The sequence below is a fragment of the Marmota flaviventris genome, chromosome 9, assembly GCF_047511675.1.
Source record: "Marmota flaviventris isolate mMarFla1 chromosome 9, mMarFla1.hap1, whole genome shotgun sequence".
Lineage (NCBI taxonomy): Eukaryota > Metazoa > Chordata > Mammalia > Rodentia > Sciuridae > Marmota > Marmota flaviventris.
In genome coordinates, this window is record NC_092506.1 from 65162945 (window position 1) to 65187775 (window position 24831).

At 35.3% G+C, this 24831-nt stretch overlaps 1 protein-coding gene across 1 annotated transcript in view; it reads right to left on the reverse strand.

Moving 5' to 3' along the window:
* Positions 1 to 24831, reverse strand: part of Gdpd4 (glycerophosphodiester phosphodiesterase domain containing 4) — a 118062-nt gene that overhangs the window by 29023 nt on the left and 64208 nt on the right. Inside the window, exons 9-11 of the mRNA XM_027942868.2 lie at positions 20464 to 20620; positions 5308 to 5529; positions 4195 to 4349 (exon numbers count right to left, since the gene is read on the reverse strand). Of these exons, the coding sequence (XP_027798669.2) occupies positions 4195 to 4349; positions 5308 to 5529; positions 20464 to 20620 (534 nt within the window). The remainder of the gene's footprint in view (positions 1 to 4194; positions 4350 to 5307; positions 5530 to 20463; positions 20621 to 24831) is intronic.

A 24831-nucleotide genomic window follows, 5' to 3' on the forward strand; every position in this document is an offset into this window, starting at 1 on the left:
AAAATTCTTAGAGGTAAATGAAAACTCAGACACAACATATCGAAATCTCTGGGACACTATGAAAGCAGTACTAAGAGGAAAATTCATTTCATGGAGTTCATTCCTTAAAAGAAGGAAAAGCCAACAAATAAATGACCTCACACTACACCTCGAAGCCTTAGAAAAAGAAGAACAAATCAGCAGCAAATACAGTAGAAGGCAAGAAATAATTAAAATCAGAGCTGAAATCAATGAAATCGAAACAAAAGAAACAATCGAAAAAATTGACAAAACTAAAAGTTGGTTCTTTGAAAAAATAAATAAGATTGATAGACCATTAGCCACGCTAACAAAGAGAAGAACAGAGAGAACCCAAATTACTAGCTTACGGGATGAAAAAGGCAACATCAAAACAGACAATTCAGAAATACAGAAGATAACTAGAAATTATTTTAAAATCCTATACTCTAATAAAATAGAAGATAGTGAAGGCATTGATAAATTCCTTAAGACTTATGAACTACCCAGATTGAGTCAGGAAGATATAAACAACCTAAACAGACCAATATCAAGTGAGGAAATAGAAGAAGCCATCAAAAGACTACCAACCAAGAAAAGCTCAGGACCGGATAGATATACAGCAGAGTTTTACAAGAACTTTAAAGAAGAACTAATACCAATACTTCACAATCTATTTCAGGAGATAGAAAAAGAGGGAGAACTTCCAAATTCATTCTATGAGGCCAATATCACCCTGATTCCCAAACCAGATAAAGACACCTCAAAGAAAGAAAACTACAGACCAATATCCCTAATGAATTTAGATGCAAAAATCCTCAATAAAATTCTGGCAAATCGGATACAAAAACATATCAAAAAGATCGTGCACCATGATCAAGTAGGATTCATCCCTGGGATGCAAGGCTGGTTCAATATACGGAAATCAATAAACGTTATTCACCACATCAATAGACTTAAAGATAAGAACCATATGATCATCTCGATAGACACAGAAAAAGCATTCGACAAAGTACAGCATCCCTTCATGTTCAAAACACTAGAAAAACTAGGGATAACAGGAACTTACCTCAACATTGTAAAAGCTATATATGCTAAGCCTCAGGCTAGCATCATTCTAAGTGGAGAAAAACTGAAGGCATTCCCTCTAAAATCTGGAACAAGACAGGGATGCCCTCTCTCACCACTTCTATTCAATATAGTTCTCGAAATACTGGCCAGAGCAATTAGACAGACAAAAGAAATTGAAGGCATTAAGATAGGAAAAGAAGAACTTAATTATCACTATTTGCAGATGATATGATCCTATACCTAGAAGACACAAAAGGGTCTACAAAGAAACTACTAGAGCTAATAAATGAATTCAGCAAAGTGGCAGGATATAAAATCAACACGCATAAATCAAAGGCATTTCTGTATATCAGCGACAAAACTTCTGAAACGGAAATGAGGAAAAACACCCCATTCACAATATCCTCAAAAAAATAAAATAAAATACTTGGGAATCAACCTAACAAAAGAGGTGAAAGATTTATACAATGAAAACTACAGAACCCTAAAAAGAGAAATAGAAGAAGATCTTAGAAGATGGAAAAATATACCCTGTTCATGGATAGGCAGAACTAACATCATCAAAATGGCAATATTACCAAAAGTTCTCTATAGGTTCAATGCAATGCCAATCAAAATCCCAACGGCATTTCTTGTAGAAATAGAGAAAGCAATCATGAAATTCATATGGAAAAATAAAAGACCCAGAATAGCAAAAGCAATTCTAAGCAGGAAGTGTGAATCAGGAGGTATAGCGATACCAGATTTCAAACTGTTCTACAAAGCAATAGTAACAAAAACAGCATGGTACTGGTACCAAAACAGGCGGGTGAACCAATGGTATAGAATAGAGGACACAGAAACCAATCCACAAAAGTTAGGCATAGAAAGATAAATATTGTATTATTTTACTTATATATGGAATCTTAAAAATATTCTGGTTATAAGCATTATAAATATTTAAGCTGTAACTGTTTACTCTCTTAAAATTCTTTATTCCCTTGAAGGAAATGGTTTGTAACAGATTCCTGCTCATGAACTGTTCATGACTTACTTTGTATTAAAACTATAAGGAAAAAGCTTATTTCCCATACTACTGTATATGCCTTCCTTAAGGAGATGGATGGTGTATTGCTTATGTTGACCTTCATATAAAATTATCACGGTATATTACTGTACATATTTCTACTCAGTAAATATTTACTGAGCTAAACTAAACTACTTGACTTTAGGACTCAGGAAATGATCCTCCGTTAAATCTGATGCCAGTGGAAACCATGCCCATATAACCATGGCCAAGAAACAACTTTAAAGGCATAGAGGGGAAAGAAAAGAATTTGGACTCTGTAGTCTGTCCACCTTATATCTAAATACCAGGTTCACCACTGACCAATTATATTAACTTTCGTGAACTGCCTAACCTCTACAAGTGGGAAATGATGATAAATCCACTGTACAACATAGTTGGTAATTTTAGGGAGATAATTAAGAAGTGATTCCAAACAGTCAAGTCTGGAAGAGTTATTTTATTTCCATGTGTTTTAATTCTGAAATCTATGTTCAATTGTATATTTATAAATATGGTAATTAAGAATTTTACTTGCTTCTCTAAAATTATGGCATTTGCAGGTAAATGGAAGGAGTTAGAGAATATCATGCTAAACAAAGTAAGCCAATCTCAAAAAACCAAAGGCTGAATGTTTTCTCTGATAAGTGTGGATGCTAATTCATAGTGGGGGGACATGGAGGAACTTTGGATTGGCCAAAGGGGAAAGCGGGGAGAGGAGGGGGCAAGAGGATAGGAAAGATGGTGGAATGAGATGGACATCATCACCCTACGTACATGTATGATTGCACAAATGGTGTGACCATACTTTGTGTACAACCAGAGAAGTGAAAAATTATGCTCTATTTGTGCACAGTGAATCAAAGAGCATTCTGCTGTCATGTATAACTGATTAGAAGAAGGAAGGAAGGAAAAGAAAAGAAAGAAAGAAAGAAAGAAAGAATTTTACTTGCTTCTCATGTTTGGCTACTTTAATTTTTTTCCTAATAATGGTTTAGATATATTCTGAATTATGCCTATAAGACATATGGCTATCTAGATCAGAAAAATATTTATGAGGCACTTCAATCCATCTGGTAAGAGGAAATAAACAAGTTTTGAGTTTGACTTTTCAATGATTACCATATATAAAAATAGAAATGTGGCCAGGTGTAGCTGCATACACCTGTAATCACAACTATACTGGAAGCTGGGGGCAGAAAGATCACAAGTTTGAGACCAGCCTGGACAACTTTGTGAGATGCTGTCACAAAATAAATGAAAAAGGGCCAGGAATGTAGTTTCAGTGGTAACAACAACAGCATCAATGAAAAGAAAAAAAAAGACATGCCAAGTATACAAAAAAGTGTGTTGAATGGTAACAGACTGGAGCACAGAGGAGAAGGAGCTCAAAACGCATAATCTACTTTAGCCCATGGCCAGCACAGACTTCATAAATGAAGGTTCAGTTACGTGAGAAATCCGAAGGGAGTTTGAATTAAAGAGACAGACTCTAATTACCTTTAAACCAGCTCCAGAACGGCTTCTCCTACCTCCAGCCTCCAGCTACCTATTAGGGTAGAGAGGTTTACTGAAGAGGCCAGCGAGAGAGAGAGAGAGAGAGAGAGAGAGAGAGAGAGAGAGAGAGAGAGAACACACCAGGGAGTGGACTTTTATTGGGGAACAAAAAATTCTGGGGAAAATCCCATCCAATGAAAATTAAGGGGGGCAGTGTCCCAAGGTCAGGTGCAACGATTGGGTCTTCAAGGGTAGTGGCCAGACACGCCTCCACACAGACAAGCCCTCGGACCTAAGAAGGGTGGGGAAAGCTCTGAACACAAAGATGTGTCTAAGCGCCTCTCACCCATCCAGGGAGACAACTCAAATCACATGTGAGGATGACCTCCCACAGTTTACACTTGATAAATGTCTGTTGGCAGAGAAAGGAGGGGAGGATAGGAAGGAGAAAGTATAAAATTCCAAGTATATAACCATAAAAAGATATCCTAAAACGAGAAGAGGTAGTTCAGTTCCTTAGGTGGAATGTACATTCTATGCAAGTAATGCAATACATGCCAAGAGAGGTGTGGTTAAACACTTACCTCAACCCACTGTAGAATAACTTCTTGTAGTCAACATTTATTATATTGATATTCTCTTTTGCTAGGTCTTCAATGGAGAGTAAACGACCCACATGCTGAAAACCAGGAGCCGTATACTTGACATACTCCCTATCATGAGATGGCAACCAAAAAATCTGTAAGGAGAAACAGGAAGTTCTTCAGTGGATAGTTAGCTGTCTATGTACAAACAACCCCATGGGAAATGGATCAGACTTCACTCCAGCACTGGTAGTAGTCAGTAGGAAACAGAAAAAGATTCAGTCCTTGGTGAAGAGAGTCAACCTGGCTAATATTGTCCAATGAACTCTTATAAAGGGGCCTTTCACCATTGCTGTTCTGGAGCTGAGTTTTATTAGGACTTCTTCAGTTACCAATTAATATCAAGGATCAAGGGCCCACTGTGTAGAGAAAGCTTCACATTGAAAAGTGGATGAGGAGTTGGTAGATATGGATGAAAGGTGGGAGTTAAAAAAAAAAAAAACCTCTTCTTAATTGGTGATACTAAAAGTTTATCATTGAGGGGAGATATTTCCTGAGACCAAGGATACTATTATGATTCATCTGTGGAAACAGTTCCATTCTCAAGAAGATATCTGTTTCACTCATAATACTCCCATATTCTGAGAATTTAAGCCCTTTGGAATGACTGAGTATCCAAATGCAGAGACTGCTTCTGAAAAACGTGATGAGAAAAATCTCTGTTCAAGAAAGAACCAGTTGTCTTTCTATATTATTCATTAAATCTAAGTCTTCAAAGTCTTAATGTTATGAAGGCTTTTTCTAACAGGCCCATGTTGGTCATAGTGCAGGTCACATCACAGCTGTTATACATAAGCCTCTTTAACAAGGTGCTGTTATTCCACTTGGTTTAGAATAGCAAACAGTCTCAATATTTTCCCTCGCTGAGATAAATTTAACTGGGTCTTTCTCAGATAATCACATGTAGCTGTATAAAAAATTATTTCCATTTCTATAGAAAACAAAATTACTTAAGGATCCCAGGGAAGACCTATAAGGTAGGTCAAATTCAACTACTGTGCTCCTGGATGTGCTACCCACCTCCCAATTCCTTTCATATATACTTAAACATACCAGATGTTGCGCAATTTTCGAGTCAAGGATCACCCTTACTACTTCACGAACAAATGTGTTTCTGAGAGGATGTTTTGGTGGAGGGCCAAAAAGATCAAATATCAGAAACTTTTGTTCCTTCTTTGCAATTTCCAATAAATCAGTTAGTTGTGGAATTGACTGGTTGCTTGCTCTTTTTTTATCAGCCTCTGATATAGGTCCCATATTGAAAAATGGTCTGCGCTAAAAATAAATACATCAAAGAAAGCATTGGTTTCCATCAAAAGCATTTTCCAGTTCTCTGCTTTATAGCCTCACCTGCAGCTCTACCTCCATATTGCTCCATTACCACTACAAACCACAAGTTGCTCTGAAATATTAGTTCTGAGATAAGAGTTGCCAAAGAGAGAAATACAATGTAATCACCATTAGTAATTAGTTTTGGAATGATTTCTTCTATATCCTAGAACTTCTTGTATTTGCATTGAAGGTCCTCTATGTTCTTATCTTGATCTTGCTTTAGACCCTTTTCTTCTATAACTCAAAGTAATATATTCCTTTTCAGTCTTCTTGTTTCCCTGCATGTGCTCTTACAGTTCTAGTTTTTTATAAGATGGAACATATGCTTTGGCTTCAAAATGAATTAATAAATTCAATTCCAATTCTACACCTCCCTCATTTGCCTTCCTTGCTATATTCACCTGCAAAAATCCTATCCTTAACCTTCTCAAATGTTACTTCCTTCATGAAGTTTTCCTTAAATATTCCGACTAAAGAGACTTTGTGGCAATAAGCCCTGATGCTCTATTTTTATGCCTCTATAAGTGTATTTCTCATTGTGCTGTCTATAGATATTTGTAGCTGTCCAAATAGACAGATCAAAGTCCAAATACTGGCTCAATAAGCTTTGTGCTGTACAACATTGGAAAAATCATTTAAATTCTCAGACTTCATTGCCCAAACTACAAAATGAGGGAATAGAGGGGTAATCCACATATTTCTTAGGATAAGATATGTCAAAAAATATTTACAGGATCTGGGAACACATCTGGCACATAGAAAAGTGGAAAATTCACATTTGTTCCTTCACACTCTACTGACACTGGAATGTAACTCTCTCATAGCAGGAAGTATCATATATTTTCAATGCACAGCATTTTCCCTTATACAAGGTAGGACATACTAAGTTTGCTATATTAAATTTAACAGAAGCTACTTTTATTATCACTTGTCCATTTTAGATAATGTGGGTGAATTAAGTGATAAAAGCCTATTTCTTGAACCTGGGTTGTGGCTCAGTGGCAGAGCCCTTGCCTCACATGCGTGAGGCACTGGGTTCACTCCTCAGCACCATATAAAAATTAAATAAATAAATCAATAAAGAAATTGTGTCCATCTACAACTAAAAAATATTTTTTAAAAAGTCTACTTCTTAGGAAAAGGAAACAATATCTATCTCTCATTTTCTAAAGACTCAAGAAATGTTTTTCTCTATACAATTTTACCTCATTCTCATACCATATTTCCTTTTCTTTCTCCATTTAATTTCCTAAACAATCTGCCCTTTCTCATATTTTTCATACATATTGTAGAATATCCCAATAAAATTGCCAGATCAGAAGGCAAGACACGTAAGTTAAACCATGGTCTAGATCTGAGTTGCGGGTTACAACTTAGATTTTTATTTTTAATTCTCAGAAAAATAGGTATTTATTACAGAATTCAAGATTTAATTAGATAGTGCAAGATCCAGATCAACAGGATCACTTAATTATGAGGAAAACTTAAAAGAACAGGATAGAAAACATTAACACAAGACAAAAATTCAAAATAACAAAAAATAATGAAAATTTATCAGTAGGAGAATTTAACTCCAGTAAGTTTTAAATAGTATCATGGTATTGACCTAACATCTGAAGTAAACTGAGATTCATTTTTGTTTATGTAAGATAGGAGACTTAATCAGAAAAATAAACCAGAATGGGATAATGTCGGGTTTAGACTATATTCTACATATGATTGAACATTTTCAAAAAAGTCATAGGAAGTACAGAGCTAGAAATGAAACTTATGACTCTTCAAGTAAACATCTAGTTCCTCAAATAAAAAGAGACTAAAAGGTCCTCTGTTCTCTATGCCTATGCTGATAGATATTACAGATAGAAGAGCTATTGGAAGAGCCAATGTATCATATTTGTTAAGAAATAGGACAATTATTCAAAATGTGTCTAATGACATCACATCAAGGGAAACGTTCTTAGGAGAACTATCTATAAATATAGATGAACAACAGAAAGTTTTCTGTTGAAATAGATTCCACTCCATCTAACACTAATCTCACTACCATAAAAAATCAGATTGCTAAGAGTATTAAAACCATTTAAGTACTGGGGATTTCTAAACAATCCTAAATCCTCTTCCATGTCTCAACATAAAACTGTTACTCTGAGATTGCTGTTTTAAAGAACATTCCTTTCTTCTCTAATGGCACTTCCCTTATAAAATTAAATGTGAGGAATCTATTTTCCAAGAAGAACCACCAGAAGAAATGTACCACAAATTATTTTTAAAAGCCTCAGAAAATTCTACTGTACATTTTCAATTTATAGTTGGTAAGGACGTTTGTATATAGATTAAAAGATAATCAAATAGACTTCTAGTTTCATGTATAAAGAACTTGGAAGATGTCATTCTATCTTAAACAACAAGTAAAAAGCTGAACAGACTTAAAAATCAACTTCTTGGAGCTTGAATCTGTAGAGAGGAAGAACATAGACAAACCACTTCCCACAAGATTCAGGAGAGAGGCAAAAAGAGGGATCACAGCTTCCCAGAGTAATGTTCATAAATAGAAACCACTGAGGGAACCAGGGCTGGGATTAGGAAAAACTAAACTGCAATTGATAAATTGCTGGAGGTTCAGTGTGGTCAGTGAGTTAAAAACTCGAGGAAGACCCAGTGTTAGGGCAGCCCATCAGCTGGCAGTCTGAAAGGGCGGGGAAACAGCTCAATGAGCATCACCGCAGAGGAGCCACTCAGCTAGAAGTTGCTGGGGCCGCTGTGAGCCAATCATCAGCTGGCAGTCTGAAAGTTTGCTTGGGCCCCTCAGGCCGCAAGCATGCCAGGCGAGTGTGCTACCGCTTGAGCCACATCCCCAGCCCCCTGAGCTCGCCTTAGGACACCTGCCTTACCGTTTGACAGGTGTACCGCCCCTGAATGCTTGTCTCTCAACAGCAGCCCACACACTTTAGAGTTTTATCTACAGGAGCTCAATCAAATTCTCAAAAATATGAGGTAGGGGAATATTTATGTCTTCAGCAGGGGGAAATAAAAAAAAAACACTTTTAAATACCTTAGAGTACTCTGCTTCTTTTTTTTTATATTTTTTATTGGTTGTTCAAAACATTACAAAGCTCATGATATATCATCTTTCATACATTTGACTCAACTGGGTTATGAACTCCCATTTTTACCCCAAATACAAATTGCAGAATCACATCGGTTACACACTCATATTTTTACATAATGGCATATTAGTGACTGTTGTATTCTGCTATCTTTCCTTTCCCCTACTATTCCCCCTCCCCTCCCCTCCCATCATCCCTCTCTACCTCATCTGCTGTTGTTCAATTCTCTCCCTTGTTTCCCCCCTTTCCCCTCACATCCTCTTCTATGTAATTTTGTGTAACATTAAGGGTCTCCTACAATTCCATATGCTTTCCCTTCTCTCTCCCTTTCTCTCCCCCCACTAGTCTTTGTTTAATGTTAATCTTTTCCTCATGCTCTTCCTCCCTGTTCTGTTCTTAGTTGCTCTCTTTATATCAAAGAAGATATTTGGCATTTGTTTTTTAAGGATTGGCTAGCTTCGCTTAGCATAATCTGCTCTAATGCCATCCATTTCCCTGCAAATTCTATGATTTTGTCATTTTTTATTGCTGGGTAGTACTCCATTGTGTATAGATGCCACATTTTTTTTATCCATTCATCTATTGAAGGGCATCTAGGTTGGTTCCACAGTCTTGCTATTGTGAATTGTGCTGCTATGATCATTGATGTGGCAGTATCCCTATAGTACGCTCTTTTAAGATCCTCAGGGAATAGTCCGAGGAGGGCGATAGCTGGGTCAAATGGTGGATCCATTCCCAGATTTCCCAGGTATCTCCATACTGCTTTCCAATTGGTCTTACCAATTTGCAGTCCCACCAGCAGTGTACAAGTGTACCCTTTTCCCCACATCCTTGCCAACACTTATTGTTGTTTGACTTCATAATGGCTGCATCACACATCACATGGAAAACGAACAATATGTTACTCTGCTTCTTAAGAAGAAACTATTTGCCAGGCGTGGTGGCACTGCCTGTCCCAGTGGCTCGGGAGGCTGAGGCAGAATTGAGAGTTCAAAGCCAGCCTCAGGCACTTAGCAAGACACTTAGCAACTCAGGGAGACACTTTCTCTAAATAAAATACAAATAAAGGACTGGGGATGTGGCTTAGTGGTTAAGCACCCCTGGATTCAATCCCAGGTACCAAAAAATATAAAAAGAAGTAATTATTTAACCTACTAATGTTTTTATTAGAGTGAAACAAAATAAGAGGAAAGGAAATAATTTCAGCTCTCTTTAACCATTCTGTTCTATCTGAAGAGGTTGGGTGAGGAAATTTAAAAGTGCTTTTGAGGTTCACAGTCTAGAAGCACAAGCTCACTAAAAGACTACTATCCAGTCATATAACTACATAACACTTCTCCCATACACCAAATCATGACATTATTAAACACCTATATATAGTAGTTCCTTTTACCTGGTACATCACGTTCAGCTATCAAAAAAATTATAAGGCATGCTAAAAGGCAAAATAACACAATTTGATAACACAGCAAGAAGTGGAACCAGGGACCAGAAATTGAAAAAAAAATCAATGAATAATAGGTTAAGAGCTGTAAGGATAAAGTTGATAGCATGCAAAACATGCTATCAAAAGGTGTAAGGAAATAAATATAAATCCTACAAAAGAACCAACAAAACAAAAAGAGCTACAGATTAAAAAAAAACTAATGAAAATGAAGAATGTCCTTGATGCGCTTATTAATACATAGGGCCTGCTAAGGAAAGAATCTCTGAGCTTGAAGATCTATTAATATAAACTTTCACACTTGAAAAACAAAAGGAATAAAGATGGAAAATATCAGAATATGTAAGGACTATTGGGGTCAAGCAGGAAAGGTAGAGACGACTATACTCCCATGTTCATTGCAGCATTATTCACAATAGCCAAATAAGAACTCAACCTGTGTACACCAATGGGTGACTAGATAAAGAAAATGTGGCACACACATACAATGGAATATTATTCAGCCTGAAAAAGGAAGGAAATTCTGTCATTTGAGACAACAGAGATGAACTCAGAGGACATTATGCTAAAGAAAATAAGCCGGGCACAGAAGAACAAATGCCACATAATTTCATTTGTATGTACAAAGTTGAACTAAGAAGCAGAGAATAGAAGAGAGGTTACCACAGAATTGGTGGGCTGGGGACATGTTGGTCAGAGAAAACAAAATTTCATAGAGATAAGTGGAATATCGTCAACGGATCTATTTTATCACGTGATTATTATAGTTAATAACAATGTATTATGTACTTAATTGTTAATAAAGTTGATTTTAAGTATTCTCACCACAAAATGATTATGTGAGATAATATATGTTAATTAGCTTAACTTATCCATTATACAATGTACATATATTTCAAAAGAGCCTGTTGGGGCTGGGATGTAGCTCAGCTGCTTGTCTAGTATGTGTGAGGCTCTGGGTTTGATCCCCAACACTACAAAAAAACAAAATCAAAACCAACCAAACAGAAAACCCAACGTGTTGTACATCATGTATAACAATAAATTTTCTAGAATTCTGATAGGGATTACACTGAAGCTATCAACCAAATTAGAAACAATATTGACTTAATGTATAAACACAATATATCTTTCCATTAATTTAGATCTTTGGGGTTTTTCTTCTATAGTTTTCAGTATACAAATTCTGCATGTATGATTTTTTTAGATTTATATCCAAGAACTTGATTTTTTTAGTGCTATTACACAGCCATTATTTTGTTAATTTCAAATTCCAACTTTTCATTACTAGAACACAGGAATACTACTGACTTTTATATGCAGATTTGGATCTTGTGGCATCACTTATTACTTAAAAGTTCCTAAAACTTTTAAAAACAGATTATTTTAAAATTTCTACCTAGACAATCAGGCCATGTGTGAATAAAGACAGTTTGCCTTCTTCCCTTAAAATCTATTCGTCTATAAGCCTTTTACAAATTTTCCTGCTGTCTAGGATTTCCAGTGTGATGCTGACTAGCAGTGGTGAGGAAGGGCATTCTTGCCTTGTTCTCAATCTTAGGAAGAAAGCATTCATCCTCTTACCATTAAGAATGTTATTAACTGTAGATTTTGTTGGTGTAGTTTTGTGTTTTTTTTTTTGTTGTTGTTGTTTTGTTTTTGCAGTACTAGGGACTGAATTCAGGGGCACTCTACCACTGACCTACATCCCAAGCCCTTTTTATTTTTTGAGATAGGGTCTTGCTAAGTTGCCCAGGTTGTCCTCAAATTTGCTATCCTCCTGCCTCAGCCTCCTCTGTAGTTGGGATTACAGGTGTATACGACCATGCCTGGCTAGATGTAGGTTTTTTGAAGTTCTCTTCTGTTAGTGTAAGGAAGTTTTCATATATTCTTTGTTTAAGATTTTTTTCAGCACAAATGGATTTTTTTGTTGAATGTTACTGAATGCTTTTGCTACACAAATTTAAGTGATCATGTAGTTTTTCTTTAGACTGTTTACATAATAAGTTACACTGAATGATTTTTCAATGTTAAACTAGTCTTTTACTCCTAAGATGGACTTCACTTACATCATAATATATTTTCTTTTTTACACAATCATGAATTTGAGATACTAGCATTTTCTTGAGGTGTTTTCTATGTCCATATTATTATTATCATGGATAAAGAGAAGCATTAATCACAATTAGTTTATTAGTTTTCTATTACTGTTGTAACAAATCACCACATACTTAGTGACTTAAAACAACATAAATATTTTTTTTCGTGTTTGTTTTGCAGATAAGAATTCTTATGGGTCTCACTTGGCCATAATCTAGGTGTTGACAAGGCTCTGTTCCATTTTGGAGTCTGTAGGGGAGAATCCATTCATGCTCATTCCCATTATTGTCAGAATTCAATTCCCATGTCCTCTCTGTTAGCCCATTCCTAGCTTCTAGTGGCTATCTGCTTTCTTTGGCTCATAGCTTCCTTCCTTTATCTTTGAAGACAGCAATGGAGAGCTGAATCCCTTTTATGCTTTTATCTTTCCTGCCTCTCTCCTCTCCACTGTTAGATCTCTGTATCCATATCTAGGAAAGTCTCTCTGCCTTTAAGGACTTGTTTGATTATACAGGCTGACCCAGACAATTCAGGATAATCTCCTCACCTGAAGGTCCATAATCTCAATAATATCTGCAACGCCATTTCTACAGTATATGGTAGCATATTTATAGGTTCCAGGAATTGGTGCATGGACATTTTCAAGAAACCTTTATTTTGCTTACCATATATAAGAAAGGGCTAAATTCTCCAAACGGACATAACAATTACAAATGTGTATATTTTTAACAATGGAGCTTCAAAATGCCTGGGGCAAAAACCGGTCTGAAGGGAAAAATAAGCAAGTCAAGTATTATGGCCGAAGGCCTCATCATGCCTTCCTCAGTAAGCTGAAAGAACAAATGGGCAGGAAATCCATGACTAGAGACAACTTAAACAACATTATTCCTCAACTGGGCCTAATGCCACAGAACATTACTCCACAACTGCAGAATATACATTCTTGTCACATACACTTGGAACATTGATCAAGACATGCCATATTCTGGACCATTAAACAGTTCTTATAGAGAAGTGTATGTAAGAAGTCAGACAAAGTATTTACTCAGGCAATGACAGAATTAAACCAGAAATCAATAAGAAGATATCTGAAAAATTCATAAATATTTGGAAATTTGAAAAAGAGCTCCTAAATAACCCATGGGTTAATGATCAAGGCTCAAGTGAAATTTTAAAATATTTTGAACTTAATAAAAATGAAAATACAGCATATCAAAATCTGTGTGATAAAGGAGAAACAGTGTACATAGGTAAATATATGATTTTAAATGCTTATAATATTTTAAAAATCTAAAATCAGGAACATAAGTTTCTACCTTAACTAGAAAAAGAAGATTAAAAAAATCAAACCCAAATTAAACAAAAGAAATACAAATTTGAGCAGAAACCAATGAAACTAAAAATAGGAAAGTAGAGAAAAACAATGAAACTAATCACTATTTCTTTGATAAGATCAATACGATTGTTAAATCTCTAGCCAGCTGACAAGTGATCACATATTATGAGAATCAGGATCCTATAGTCATTAAAAGGATAATAAAGAAATATTATAAACAACTCTGTCCACAAATTCAACAACTTAGGTGATAGAGATTATTTCCTCAAAAGATGCAATCAATGTTCATTCAAGAAGAATGAATGCCCTTGTATCTATTTATGAAATTGAATTAATAAATAAAAACTTTCCAACAAAGAAAATTCCAGGCTCAGGTTTGTTCACTGTTGAATTCTACTGAACACGTAGGAAAAAAATAACACTGGTTCTACTCTACACAATCTCTTCCAGGAAACAGAAGAAGACAGAACATTTTCCAACTCATATTATGAGCCCAGCATTACCCTAATATCAAATCCAGATTACAACTATATTAGAAAAGAAAACTACAAACCAATATCCTTCATAAACATCCTGTGAATTTTTAATCTCAGATATTGTAGTTTTTAAGTCCTCAATGTGGCAGGAACTGTAAAATATAAAAAAAGGAGCTCTACACACAAAATTATAGAGATAAAAGGATGGATTGAAAGTACCAAGATATCTGTAAATTCTCATACTCTATTAATAGAGCATTTTCTTCTTCTTCTTCTTCTTCTTTTTTTTTGTGGTGCTGGGGATTGAACCCAGGGCCTTGTGCATACAAGGCAAGCACTTTACCAACTGAGCTATATATCCAAACTTCTCTTCTGCTTTCTGATATTGTTGCTTACCATAATAAATTAACCAGACTAATTCAGTTTGTTACCATCAAATATTTTCTACTCTATTCCAATTTTTGTCTTAAGATTTCTTCTCTAAGATACAGACTAGAATTTGGAAATGACAGACTCAAAATCTTAGCTGAAAGGACCGTGACACATATACTTATCTACTGATACTGCAAGAAATAAATAAATAGAAATAGGCTTCCCAGTGTAAGATGACATTGCCTTCTCTAGTACACACTAATCAGTCTTTATCAGGAGAATTAGTCAAGATTTCCAAGGTCTATGGATCTGGAGCTTTGTGAAGCAGACTGATAATCCAATATGTAGGAAGACATTAACTACACCAGACTAAATGAATGGATACGTGCAATCTAATTAAGACTATTAATTTTGAACTTTGTTGGTAATTGTTTTGATGTTCTATTTTCTGGTGGGCATAAGAGAAAGACTTTAAAAAAACTTCCTCTGACTCATTTGATCGTGATAAATATTCTTTGAATTTAATATCATCTCTCACTACTCCTTGGAATGCAGAAAGAAATATTTTTACTTCTTCTCTACTTCTCTTGGCACTACTAAGGTTTAATTTGCTTAGGTTCAATAAAAATATGCCCTCCTTTCTTGAATTATAACTGGATAAAGTGTGCAATCAAGGCCATATCTGGAGGATAGTATTTAAGAACATATTGTATTCAACCAGGTATGACAAACTCCATGACCCTGTCAAAAACACAGATATAGGGGCTGGGGTTGTGGCTCAGTGGTAGAGCACTAGCCCGGTGCGTGCAAGGCCCTGGATTCGATCCTCAGCACCACATAAAAATAAATAAGTAAAAATGAAGGCATTGCGTACAACTAAAAGAAAGAAATATTTTAAAAATTTTATATAGATATAATTTATAGTTGGAACAAATGTTGATTAGCCTTCCTCAGCAAACTATCTGCTATCTGTTGTATACCATCCCAACATTACAGATAGTAAGGAAAGTGACAGCCTAGCATAAAAAGGAAAGCAAATTTGCCTACATTTATAAAGATATAAGTGAAATACTATGGAAATTAACTTCTTATTTTGTAAGTAAAAGATCTCTGAAATGGTAGGTACTATTAAAAATGAAACTCTAGGTGGGTGTGGTGGCACATGCCTATAATCACAGTTACTCCAGGGGCTGAGGCAGGAGGATTGCAAGTTTAAGGCCAGCCTCAGCAACTTAGCAAGATCCTGTCTCAAAATAAAAGGGCTGGGGACATAGTTCAGTGGTACAGCAACCCTGGGTTCAATCCCCAGTATCACCAAAAAAGAAACACCTAAATAATCTCTAGACCCTAACTTAATGGCCTTAGTAGTTGTTTAATACAATCTAACTCTAGACATCTGATTACATACATAACAAGGAACCTTATGTGTATTAATTGATCCTTCTTACTGCACCTATGTCAATTAATAAAGCAAAATATCACAAAATTACAATGAGATAAGCTTCTAAATAATCAATATAAATTATGATAACAACAGAAAACTTAAATTATTCAAAACTTAAAAATAAGGCAAGTAGTTGTTGCTTCATATCAAAATATCATGGCAGATATTAAGAACAACTGAAGATTATCTATCTGATACTTAGGGGAATGCACTTCTGTTTGAATTCCTCTTTACTTCTGATCAGAGCCCTGATTATGTAAAGTTAGATGTTATTGAGGAAACTGATGAAAACAAAAATGATTTTTGTCTAATAACAATGTGAATGATTTCTTTTGTGGAAGTCAACCCCTCAAATTATGACTTTTTTGGCATTTAGTATATTAACCAAGTATGTGTCTAACTTAGCAATCTAATTTCAGATTTTCTTTGTTCCACTGGTTGATTTCTTACTTCTCTTTTGAGTGGGTTTGACATCCTGCCTAGTTCCTCATTAATGTGCTAAAACAAAAGTTGGACTTATGTTATTTGTAAGAATATTGTATCTGTGTCATTGTGAAAATGAAACTTTCCTAATGAATACAAGAATTCCACAAATGTTGGTTGGGCTGAAGAAACAGGAATTTGCAAGCACTTTACAGAAGAAATACAAATGGTCAAAAATATATGAAAAAATGTTCAACATCTTTAGTAATTAGTGAAATGCAAATTAAAACTACACTAAGATTCTATCTCACTCCTGTTAGAATGCCAATTATCAAGAATACAAGTAACAATCAATGTTGGCGAGGATGTGGGGAGAAAGGTACTTTCATACATTATTGGTGGGATTGCAAACTGGTGCAACCGCTATGGAAAGCAGTATGAAGATTCCTTAGAAAACTTGGAATGGAACCACCATTTGAGCCACTTATCCCACTCCTTGGTCTATACCCAAAGGACTTAAAATCAGCATACTACAATGACACAGCCACATCAATGTTCATAGCAGCTCCATTCACAATAGCCAAGCTATGGGAACAACCTAGGTGCTCGTCAATGGATGAATGGATAAATAAAATGTGGTATACATACATAATGGAATATTACTCAGCCATAAAGAGGGATGAAATTATAGCATTTGCTGGTAAATGAATAGAAGTGAGACTTTCATGCTAAGTGAAATAAGCCAATCCCCAAAAAGCAAAGGCCAAATGTTCTCTCTGATATGTGGAAGCTAACCCAAAACAAGGGAGGGTGGGGAGAGGGGAAGAATAGATTCATTGGATTAGACAAAGGGGAACAAGGGAAGGAAGGAGAGGGGAATAGGAAGGATGGCAGAATTAATTGGACATAACTTTCCTAGCCTTGCATTTGAATATACAGTCAGAGTAAATCTGCATCATGTACAACCACAAGAATAGGATCCTAATTAAAATAAGTTATACTCTATGTAGGTATAATTTGCCGCAATACAGTCTACTGTCATGTATAAATAAAAAAATAAAACAAACAAAAAAAGAAACAGGAATTTGGCTGAGCTTTTAGGAACAACTCCCAGACTTTTTGTATTTATTCTTATTTCATTATCCATCAGATTGGATCTGGAATGTCCTCTGAAGCCCCATGTGTTAAAAGCTTTTTCACCTAGAGTGGTACTATTGGGAAGTGGTGGAATCTTTCAGAGACAGAGATCCTGTGGGAGGTCTCAGGTCACTGCAGGGTACACCTTGAAGGGAATTGTGGGATCCAGTCCCTTCTTCTTTTTCCTTTTTACTTCACAGTTATAAGGTGAATGTTTTTGCTCTGCCACATTTCCCACCATGATGTGCTGCCTTGCCACAGGCCCAAACCAACAGAGCCAATTGATCATGGACTGAAACCACTAAAACTGTGAGCCAAAATAAACCTTTTCTCATTAAAGTTGATTACCTCAGATATTTGTTACAGTAACAAAAAGGTTACTACCACGCAGACTGATTTTCACAAGTAATCTCAAGAACAATAAATATACTAATGAATAATGACTAATTTATAACCATCATCAATTAATCATACCTATGCCAATAATCATCAGAATAATCTTTATTTTTAAGTTCTTTGCTGTAAAAATTACCCAACCATGAAATCATTTAAATCATATGATAATATCCTTTCAACCACCTGCTGACCACACAGTATGAAAACAAAGAAAGCACCTCAAACAAACCTAAAGTCCCCCAAATAATCTTATTTGAATCCCTGATTTCAGGATATTCCTCATTAGCACACTAACAATATAATGAAACATTATATTTAATTAAAATGTTAAATATCCTAGTTCCTATATGGTATCTAACCATGACCACTGACAAGAAAAATGACTATTATTGTCTCTATAAAAGAGAGACTCTAGTTCTAAGAACCAACAAGAAAAATCACATATTAACTAAAATCATCAGCCATTCATTCATCAAACTACTACTCCATCAAAAATCTCAGAATGATGAAACATTGGCTCAATTTTAAAAGTAAATTTAATTCTTAAAATCCTAATGAGACTTTTATAAGCAATACATCATACATCAGATATCTAACAGCCCTTTCATCTACAATACCCATTGTCAAAACATCAATTATGGCTAGCTAATCCAATATATGTATGCTGATGTATATATCTAGATTTTATGTGTTCATGTATTCATGTGTGATGAGACATATTACATGGCCTACATATGCATAGAAACCTGGAATATCAGAGAAACCCCATTATCTACACATAAGGAAACAGCATTTATAGGCTATGTACTCCTATGAGAACAAATATTTTAAGGAGCTATGGTTATTATAAATCTACTTGAAACTATCTCTTATATTAACACTAGCTAGTAGAAAAAGTCTGAAGTGGAGTCTCTAAAGTCTATTTTAACATAATGCTTCACTAACTTTTCACTATTTTTGTGTGAAACACAATCAAATAACTTTCAAGATTAACATCAAACTTAAATAAAATTCCATTTCACTCTTAGTACACCATTTTTAAAAACCTTAATATTTTTTCTTTATTTACAGCTACCTGATAAGGGAGCTATTACCACAATTGATACACCCCACATACTCTGGTATCTCTATTGTCACATGTGCTATCAATATGGATGCCTAATATCTATCATAGTGAAATGTCTATTTTCAAAATCAGTCTCAAATTTGAGTGTATCTGGGCAGAACCTATGTCACATGTATTATCCCTAGCTATAAGATAGACTAGAAAATATAAGTTGTTTTGTTTTCTTTATCCTGAGAAGACAGATTTGATCTTTATAAAATGAAAATCTGACTTTTTACCCATTTTCAAATACCCCAAAGGAATGGGTGCAGTGTCGCACACTTTGGTAATCCCAGTTACTTGGGAGGCTAAGGTAGAAGGATGACAAGTTTGAGGCCAACCTGGGCAATTTAGAGAGCTCCTGTTTCAAAATAAAAAGATAAAAAGTGCTGGAGATTCAGCTCAGTGGTTCCTGGATTCAATCCCCAGACCCACAAAAAGGAAACAAAAACAAAAATGAACAAAATAACCCTAAAAACAAAACACTCAAAAGATAATTCTAAGCTAACTTGTTATTTAAGAACTTTTTATTTAAGAATTGCTATAATCTTCCATCAACATGTTTTCCTGATTCTTTTCCTAAACTATTCCCTATCCCTATCCCTTCCTTCTCTATCTATGTATCTCCCCCCACACACAAACACACGCGTACACACACACTCTATAATGTAACCTCTGAAACACATCACCACCATTGCCCATAGTTCTCTTTAGTAATGATCTCCCCTTAGCACAAATGGTATCTCTGCATTCTTTGACTTCCTCAAGGCGAACTACTCAACTCTTGCTTCAAAACTACATTTTACACAGTACAGGCTTTATATTTTACTATACCCATTAGTAGCCTACTCCTTCCAGAATCAGCCATCCTCATCCCTCAAACCGAACTAGAAATTATTCTTGCGTGTTCCTGAAAAAACTGAAATTAACTCTAGATTGGCACTTATCACAATGTATCATAATTTTGTGTTTACACTTACCTTGTGAACTGCATTAGGGCTGGAGGTATGCTTATTCATCATTATATTTCATATGCTTAGTACCCAGTAGGTACTCAATATCTATTTGTTGAATAGAAAGAAGGAATCAAGAATAAATATGTTTCCAGGCTGGGAAAATAGCTCAGTGGCAGAGTCCCAGGTTCAATCCTCATATCACCAAAAGAAAAAAAAAGTCTTCTACAAAGTATAAATATGATTCTCAGTCTGCATAATATATAAGACGGTGAGCTATTCAAAATACCTAAGAAAATACTACATACACAGTGGGCACACTATCAAAGTTTATAAAATACTTGTGTAAATAGGAATTAAATGACAAGAATAAGTTTACAAGGTTATTTTCAGACTTTCTGTGAATGTAGAGAGCAGCAATCAGACTCACTGCATTACCAGAAAAGCCCTTCACCCTGCTACCAAACTAGGATGAAATTGTGTGTACACTTGTCTATCTTTACCTTTATCTCCAGGGGCAACAAATTAATTCAAACAAAACAGGAATACAATCCAAGTTTATAGAACTGAGGAATGTGTCTTACCTCTGGTTTTATAAACCATTTACCAGCATTTAGAGTCTTTAGAAAATCCCAAGTGAAAAAGGCAGGGTGTTTAAAGGCATCTTCAGGCAGAACTTCCTTGATATTGGTTGTTCGTCTCAGGTCATAGTCATGCATGAGATAAGGCACATGATCAAAACTGTAGGTAGAGGGAGATAAGTGGGAAGGGGTAGACATTCTAAACTTAGCCATCCTGTCAGACAGAATCCCCAGAAAGCCTTTCAAGGTTCAAAGTCTTTCTAGGACTCTTTACTCTCTCACAAATCTCAACAAAGGAATAAGAACCAGTCATTTACACCTCAATACCAATATTTTTCTGGCCCAGGGATCAATCTTTCATGTTATAATCATACTAGTGATGGGAAAAGAGTAGCTTCCCTATTTACAACCTTTCTGGCATTGGGAAAGCAATAGTGGCCTGAGAATAAAGTGAAGGGGATAAGGACAAGGCAGGGTTCTAGAGAAAAATCTGTGGAAGACTTCTTAGTATGATTGTGGGGACCTAGAACCCTGCCTCTAAAATAGACCATATACTATGCCACAAAGCAACTTTTGGCAAATACAAAAAAGTAAAGATACTACCATGTATTTTATCAGATCATAATGGAATGAAATTGGAAATCAATGACAAAATAAAAAATAAAAATTTCTCCATCACCTGGAGACTAAACAATATGCTTCTGAAGGAACAATGGGTTGCAGAAGACATCAAGGAGGAGATTAAAAAATTCTTAGAAGTAAATGAGAATATAGACACAACATATCAAAATCTCTGGGACACTATGAAAGCAGTACTAAGAGGAAAATTCATTGCATGGCGTTCATTCTTTAAAAGAAGAAAAAGTCAACAAATAAATGACCTCACACTACATCTCAAAGCCTTAGAAAAAGAAGAACACATCAGCAGCAAAATCAGTAGAAGGCAAGAAATAATTAAAATTAGAACTGAAATCAATGAAATAAAAACAAGAAACAATTGAAAAAACTGAAAAAACAAAAAGTTGGTTGTTTGAAAAAATAAATAAAATTGACAGATCCTTGCCACACTAATGAAGAGAAAGAGAGAGAGAACTCAAATTACCAGCTACTTGATGAAAAAGGCAATATCACAACAGACACTACAGAAACACAGAGGATAATTAGAAATTATTTTGAAACCTTATACACCAATAAAATAGAAGACATCAAAGGCATTGACAAATTTCTCAAAGCATACGATTTGCCCAGATTGAATTAGGAAAATATACACAATTTAAACAGACCAATATCAACTGATGAAATAGAAGACATCATTAGAAGCTTACCAACCAAGAAATGCCCAGGACCAGATGGACACACAGTTGAGAAGAAGAACTAATACCAATACTCTTCAATTTATTTCAGGAAATAGAAAAAGAGGCAGCACTTCCAAACTCATTCTATGAGGCCAATATCACCCTGATCCCAAAACCAGGCAAAGACACATCAAAGAAAAAAAACTTCAGACCAATATCTCTAATGAACATAGACGCAAAAAAATTCTCAATAAAATGCTGGCAAATCGAATACAAAAACATATCAAAAAGATTGTGCACCATGATCAAGTGGGATTCATCCCAGGGATGAAAGGTTGGTTCAACATACAAAAATCAATAAATGTAATTCATTACATCAATAGACTTAAAGATATCTTTAAGAATCATGTTATCATCTCAATAGATGCAGAAAAAGCATTTGACAAAATACAGCACCCCTTTATGTTCAAAACACTAGAAAAACTAGGGATAACAGGAACATATCTCAACATCATAAAGGCTATCTATGCTAAACCTCAGGCCAACATCATTCTAAATGGAGAAAAATTAAAGGCATTCTCTCTAAAAACTGGAACAAGACAGGGATGCCCTCTTTTACCACTTCTATTCAACATAATTCTTGAAACACTGGCCAGAGCAATTGGACAGATGAAAAAAATTAAAGGGATATGTATAGGAAAAGAAGAACTTAAATTAGCACTATTTGCTGATGATATGATTCTATACCTAGAAGACCCAAAAAAACTCCACCAGAAAACTTCTAGAACTAGCAAATGAATTCAGCAAAGAAGCAGGATATAAAATCAACATCCATAAATCAAAGGCATTTCTGTAAATCAGTGACAAATCCTGTGTGAAGGAAATGAGGAAAACTATCCCGTTCACAATAACCTCAAAAAAAAAAAAAAAAAAAAGACTTGGGAATCAACGAAAGAGGTGAAAGATCTATACAATGAAAACTATAGAACCCTAAAGAGAAAAATCAAAGAAGACCTTAGAAGATGGAAAGATCTACCTTGCTCTTGGATAGGCAGAATTAATATTATCAAAATGACCTTATTTCCAGAAGCACTATACAGATTTAATGCAATTCTGATCAAAATCCCAATGGCATTCCTCATAGAATTAGAAAAAAGCAATCATGAAATTCATCTGAAAAAATAAGAGACCCAGAATAGCTAAAGCAATCCTTAGCAGGAAGAGTGAAGCAGGTGGCATCGCTATACCAGATCTTAAACTATACTACACAGCAATAGTAACAAAAACAGCATGGTATTGGTACCAAAACAAACTGGTAAACCAATGGTACAGAATAGAGGACACAGAGATTAATCCACAAAATTACAATTATCTTATGTTAGACAAAGCTGCCAAAAACATGCACTGGAGAAAAGACAGCATCTTCAACAAATGGTGCTGGGAAAACTAGAAATCCATATGCAACAAAATGAAATTAAACCCCTATCTCTCACCATGCACAAAACTTAACTCAAAGTGGATCAAGGTCCTAGGAATTAAACCAAAGACTCTGCGTATAATAGAAGAAAAAGTAGGCCCTAATCTTCATTATGTGGGATTAGGCCCCAACTTCCTTAATAAAACACTTATAGCACAAGAATTAAAACCAAGAATCAATATTGGGATGGAATCAAACTAAAAAGTTTCTTCTCAGCCAAAGAAACAATCTGTGAGGTGAACAGAGAGCCTACATCCTAGCAGCAAATTTTTACCCCTCACACATCAGATAGAGCACTAATCTCTAGGGTATGTAAAGAAAAACTTCTAGAACTAGCAAATGAATTCATCAAAGTAGCAGGATATAAAATCAACACCCATAAATCAAAGGAATTTCTGTATATCAGTGACAAATCCTCTGAGAAAAAGAAAAAATTTCTGTATATCAGTGATAAATCTTCTGAAAAAAAAGAAAAAATCTTTTAAGAAAAAGCTTAACATGAAAAAAACAAATAACCCAATCAACAAATGGGCCAAGGACCTGAACAGACATTTCTCAAAAGAGGTTATACAATCAATCAACAAATATATTAAAAAATGCTCAGTATCTCTAGCAATTAGAGAAATGCAAATCAAAACTACTCTAAGATATCATCTCACTCCAGTCAGAATGGCAGCTATTAAGAATACAAACAATAATAAGTGCTGGCAAGGTTGTAGGGAAAAAGGCACATTCATACCTTGCTGGTGGGACTGCAAATTGGTACAGCCAATATGGAAAGCAGTATGGAGATTCCTTGGAAATCTGGGAATGGAACCCCCATTTGACCCAGGTATCCCTCTCCTTTGTCTATACTCAAAGGACTTAAAACCAGCATCCTACAGGGACACAGCCACATCAATGTTTACAGTAACACAATTCACAACAGCTAAATTGTGGAACCAACCTAGATGCCCTTCAGTGGATGAATGGATAAAAAAATGTGGCATATATACACAATGGAATTTTACTCAGCAATAAAAGAGAATAAAATCATGGCATTTGCAGGTAAATGGATGGTGTTGGAGAAGATAATGTAAGTGAGGTTAGCCAATCCCCCCCCAAAAAAATGCCAAATGTTTTCTCTGATATAAGGAGGCCAACTCATAGTGGTATAGGGAGGGGGAGCATGGGAGGATTAGATGAATTCTAAATAGGGAAGAGGGATGGGAGGGAAAGGGAGGGGGCAGGGGATTAGCAAGGATGTTGGAATGTGATAGACATCATTATCCAAAGTACACGCATGAAGACATGAATTGGGTATCAATATAATTTATATACAAACAGAGATATGAAAAATTGTGGTATATATGCATAATAAGAATTGTAATGCATTCTGCTGTCATTTTTTAAAAAATCAATTTAAAAAAAAGGAATATGGAGTAGCTTAGTGTTAGAGCGATTATCTATCACATATGAGACCCTGGGTTCAAATCCCAGTACAAAACATGCACACAAATGAATATAAATATTCATATATGTGTGTATATACATATATACACACACACACACATATACATTCATACATGTACAAGTGTTCATGTATGTATCCCCAAATGA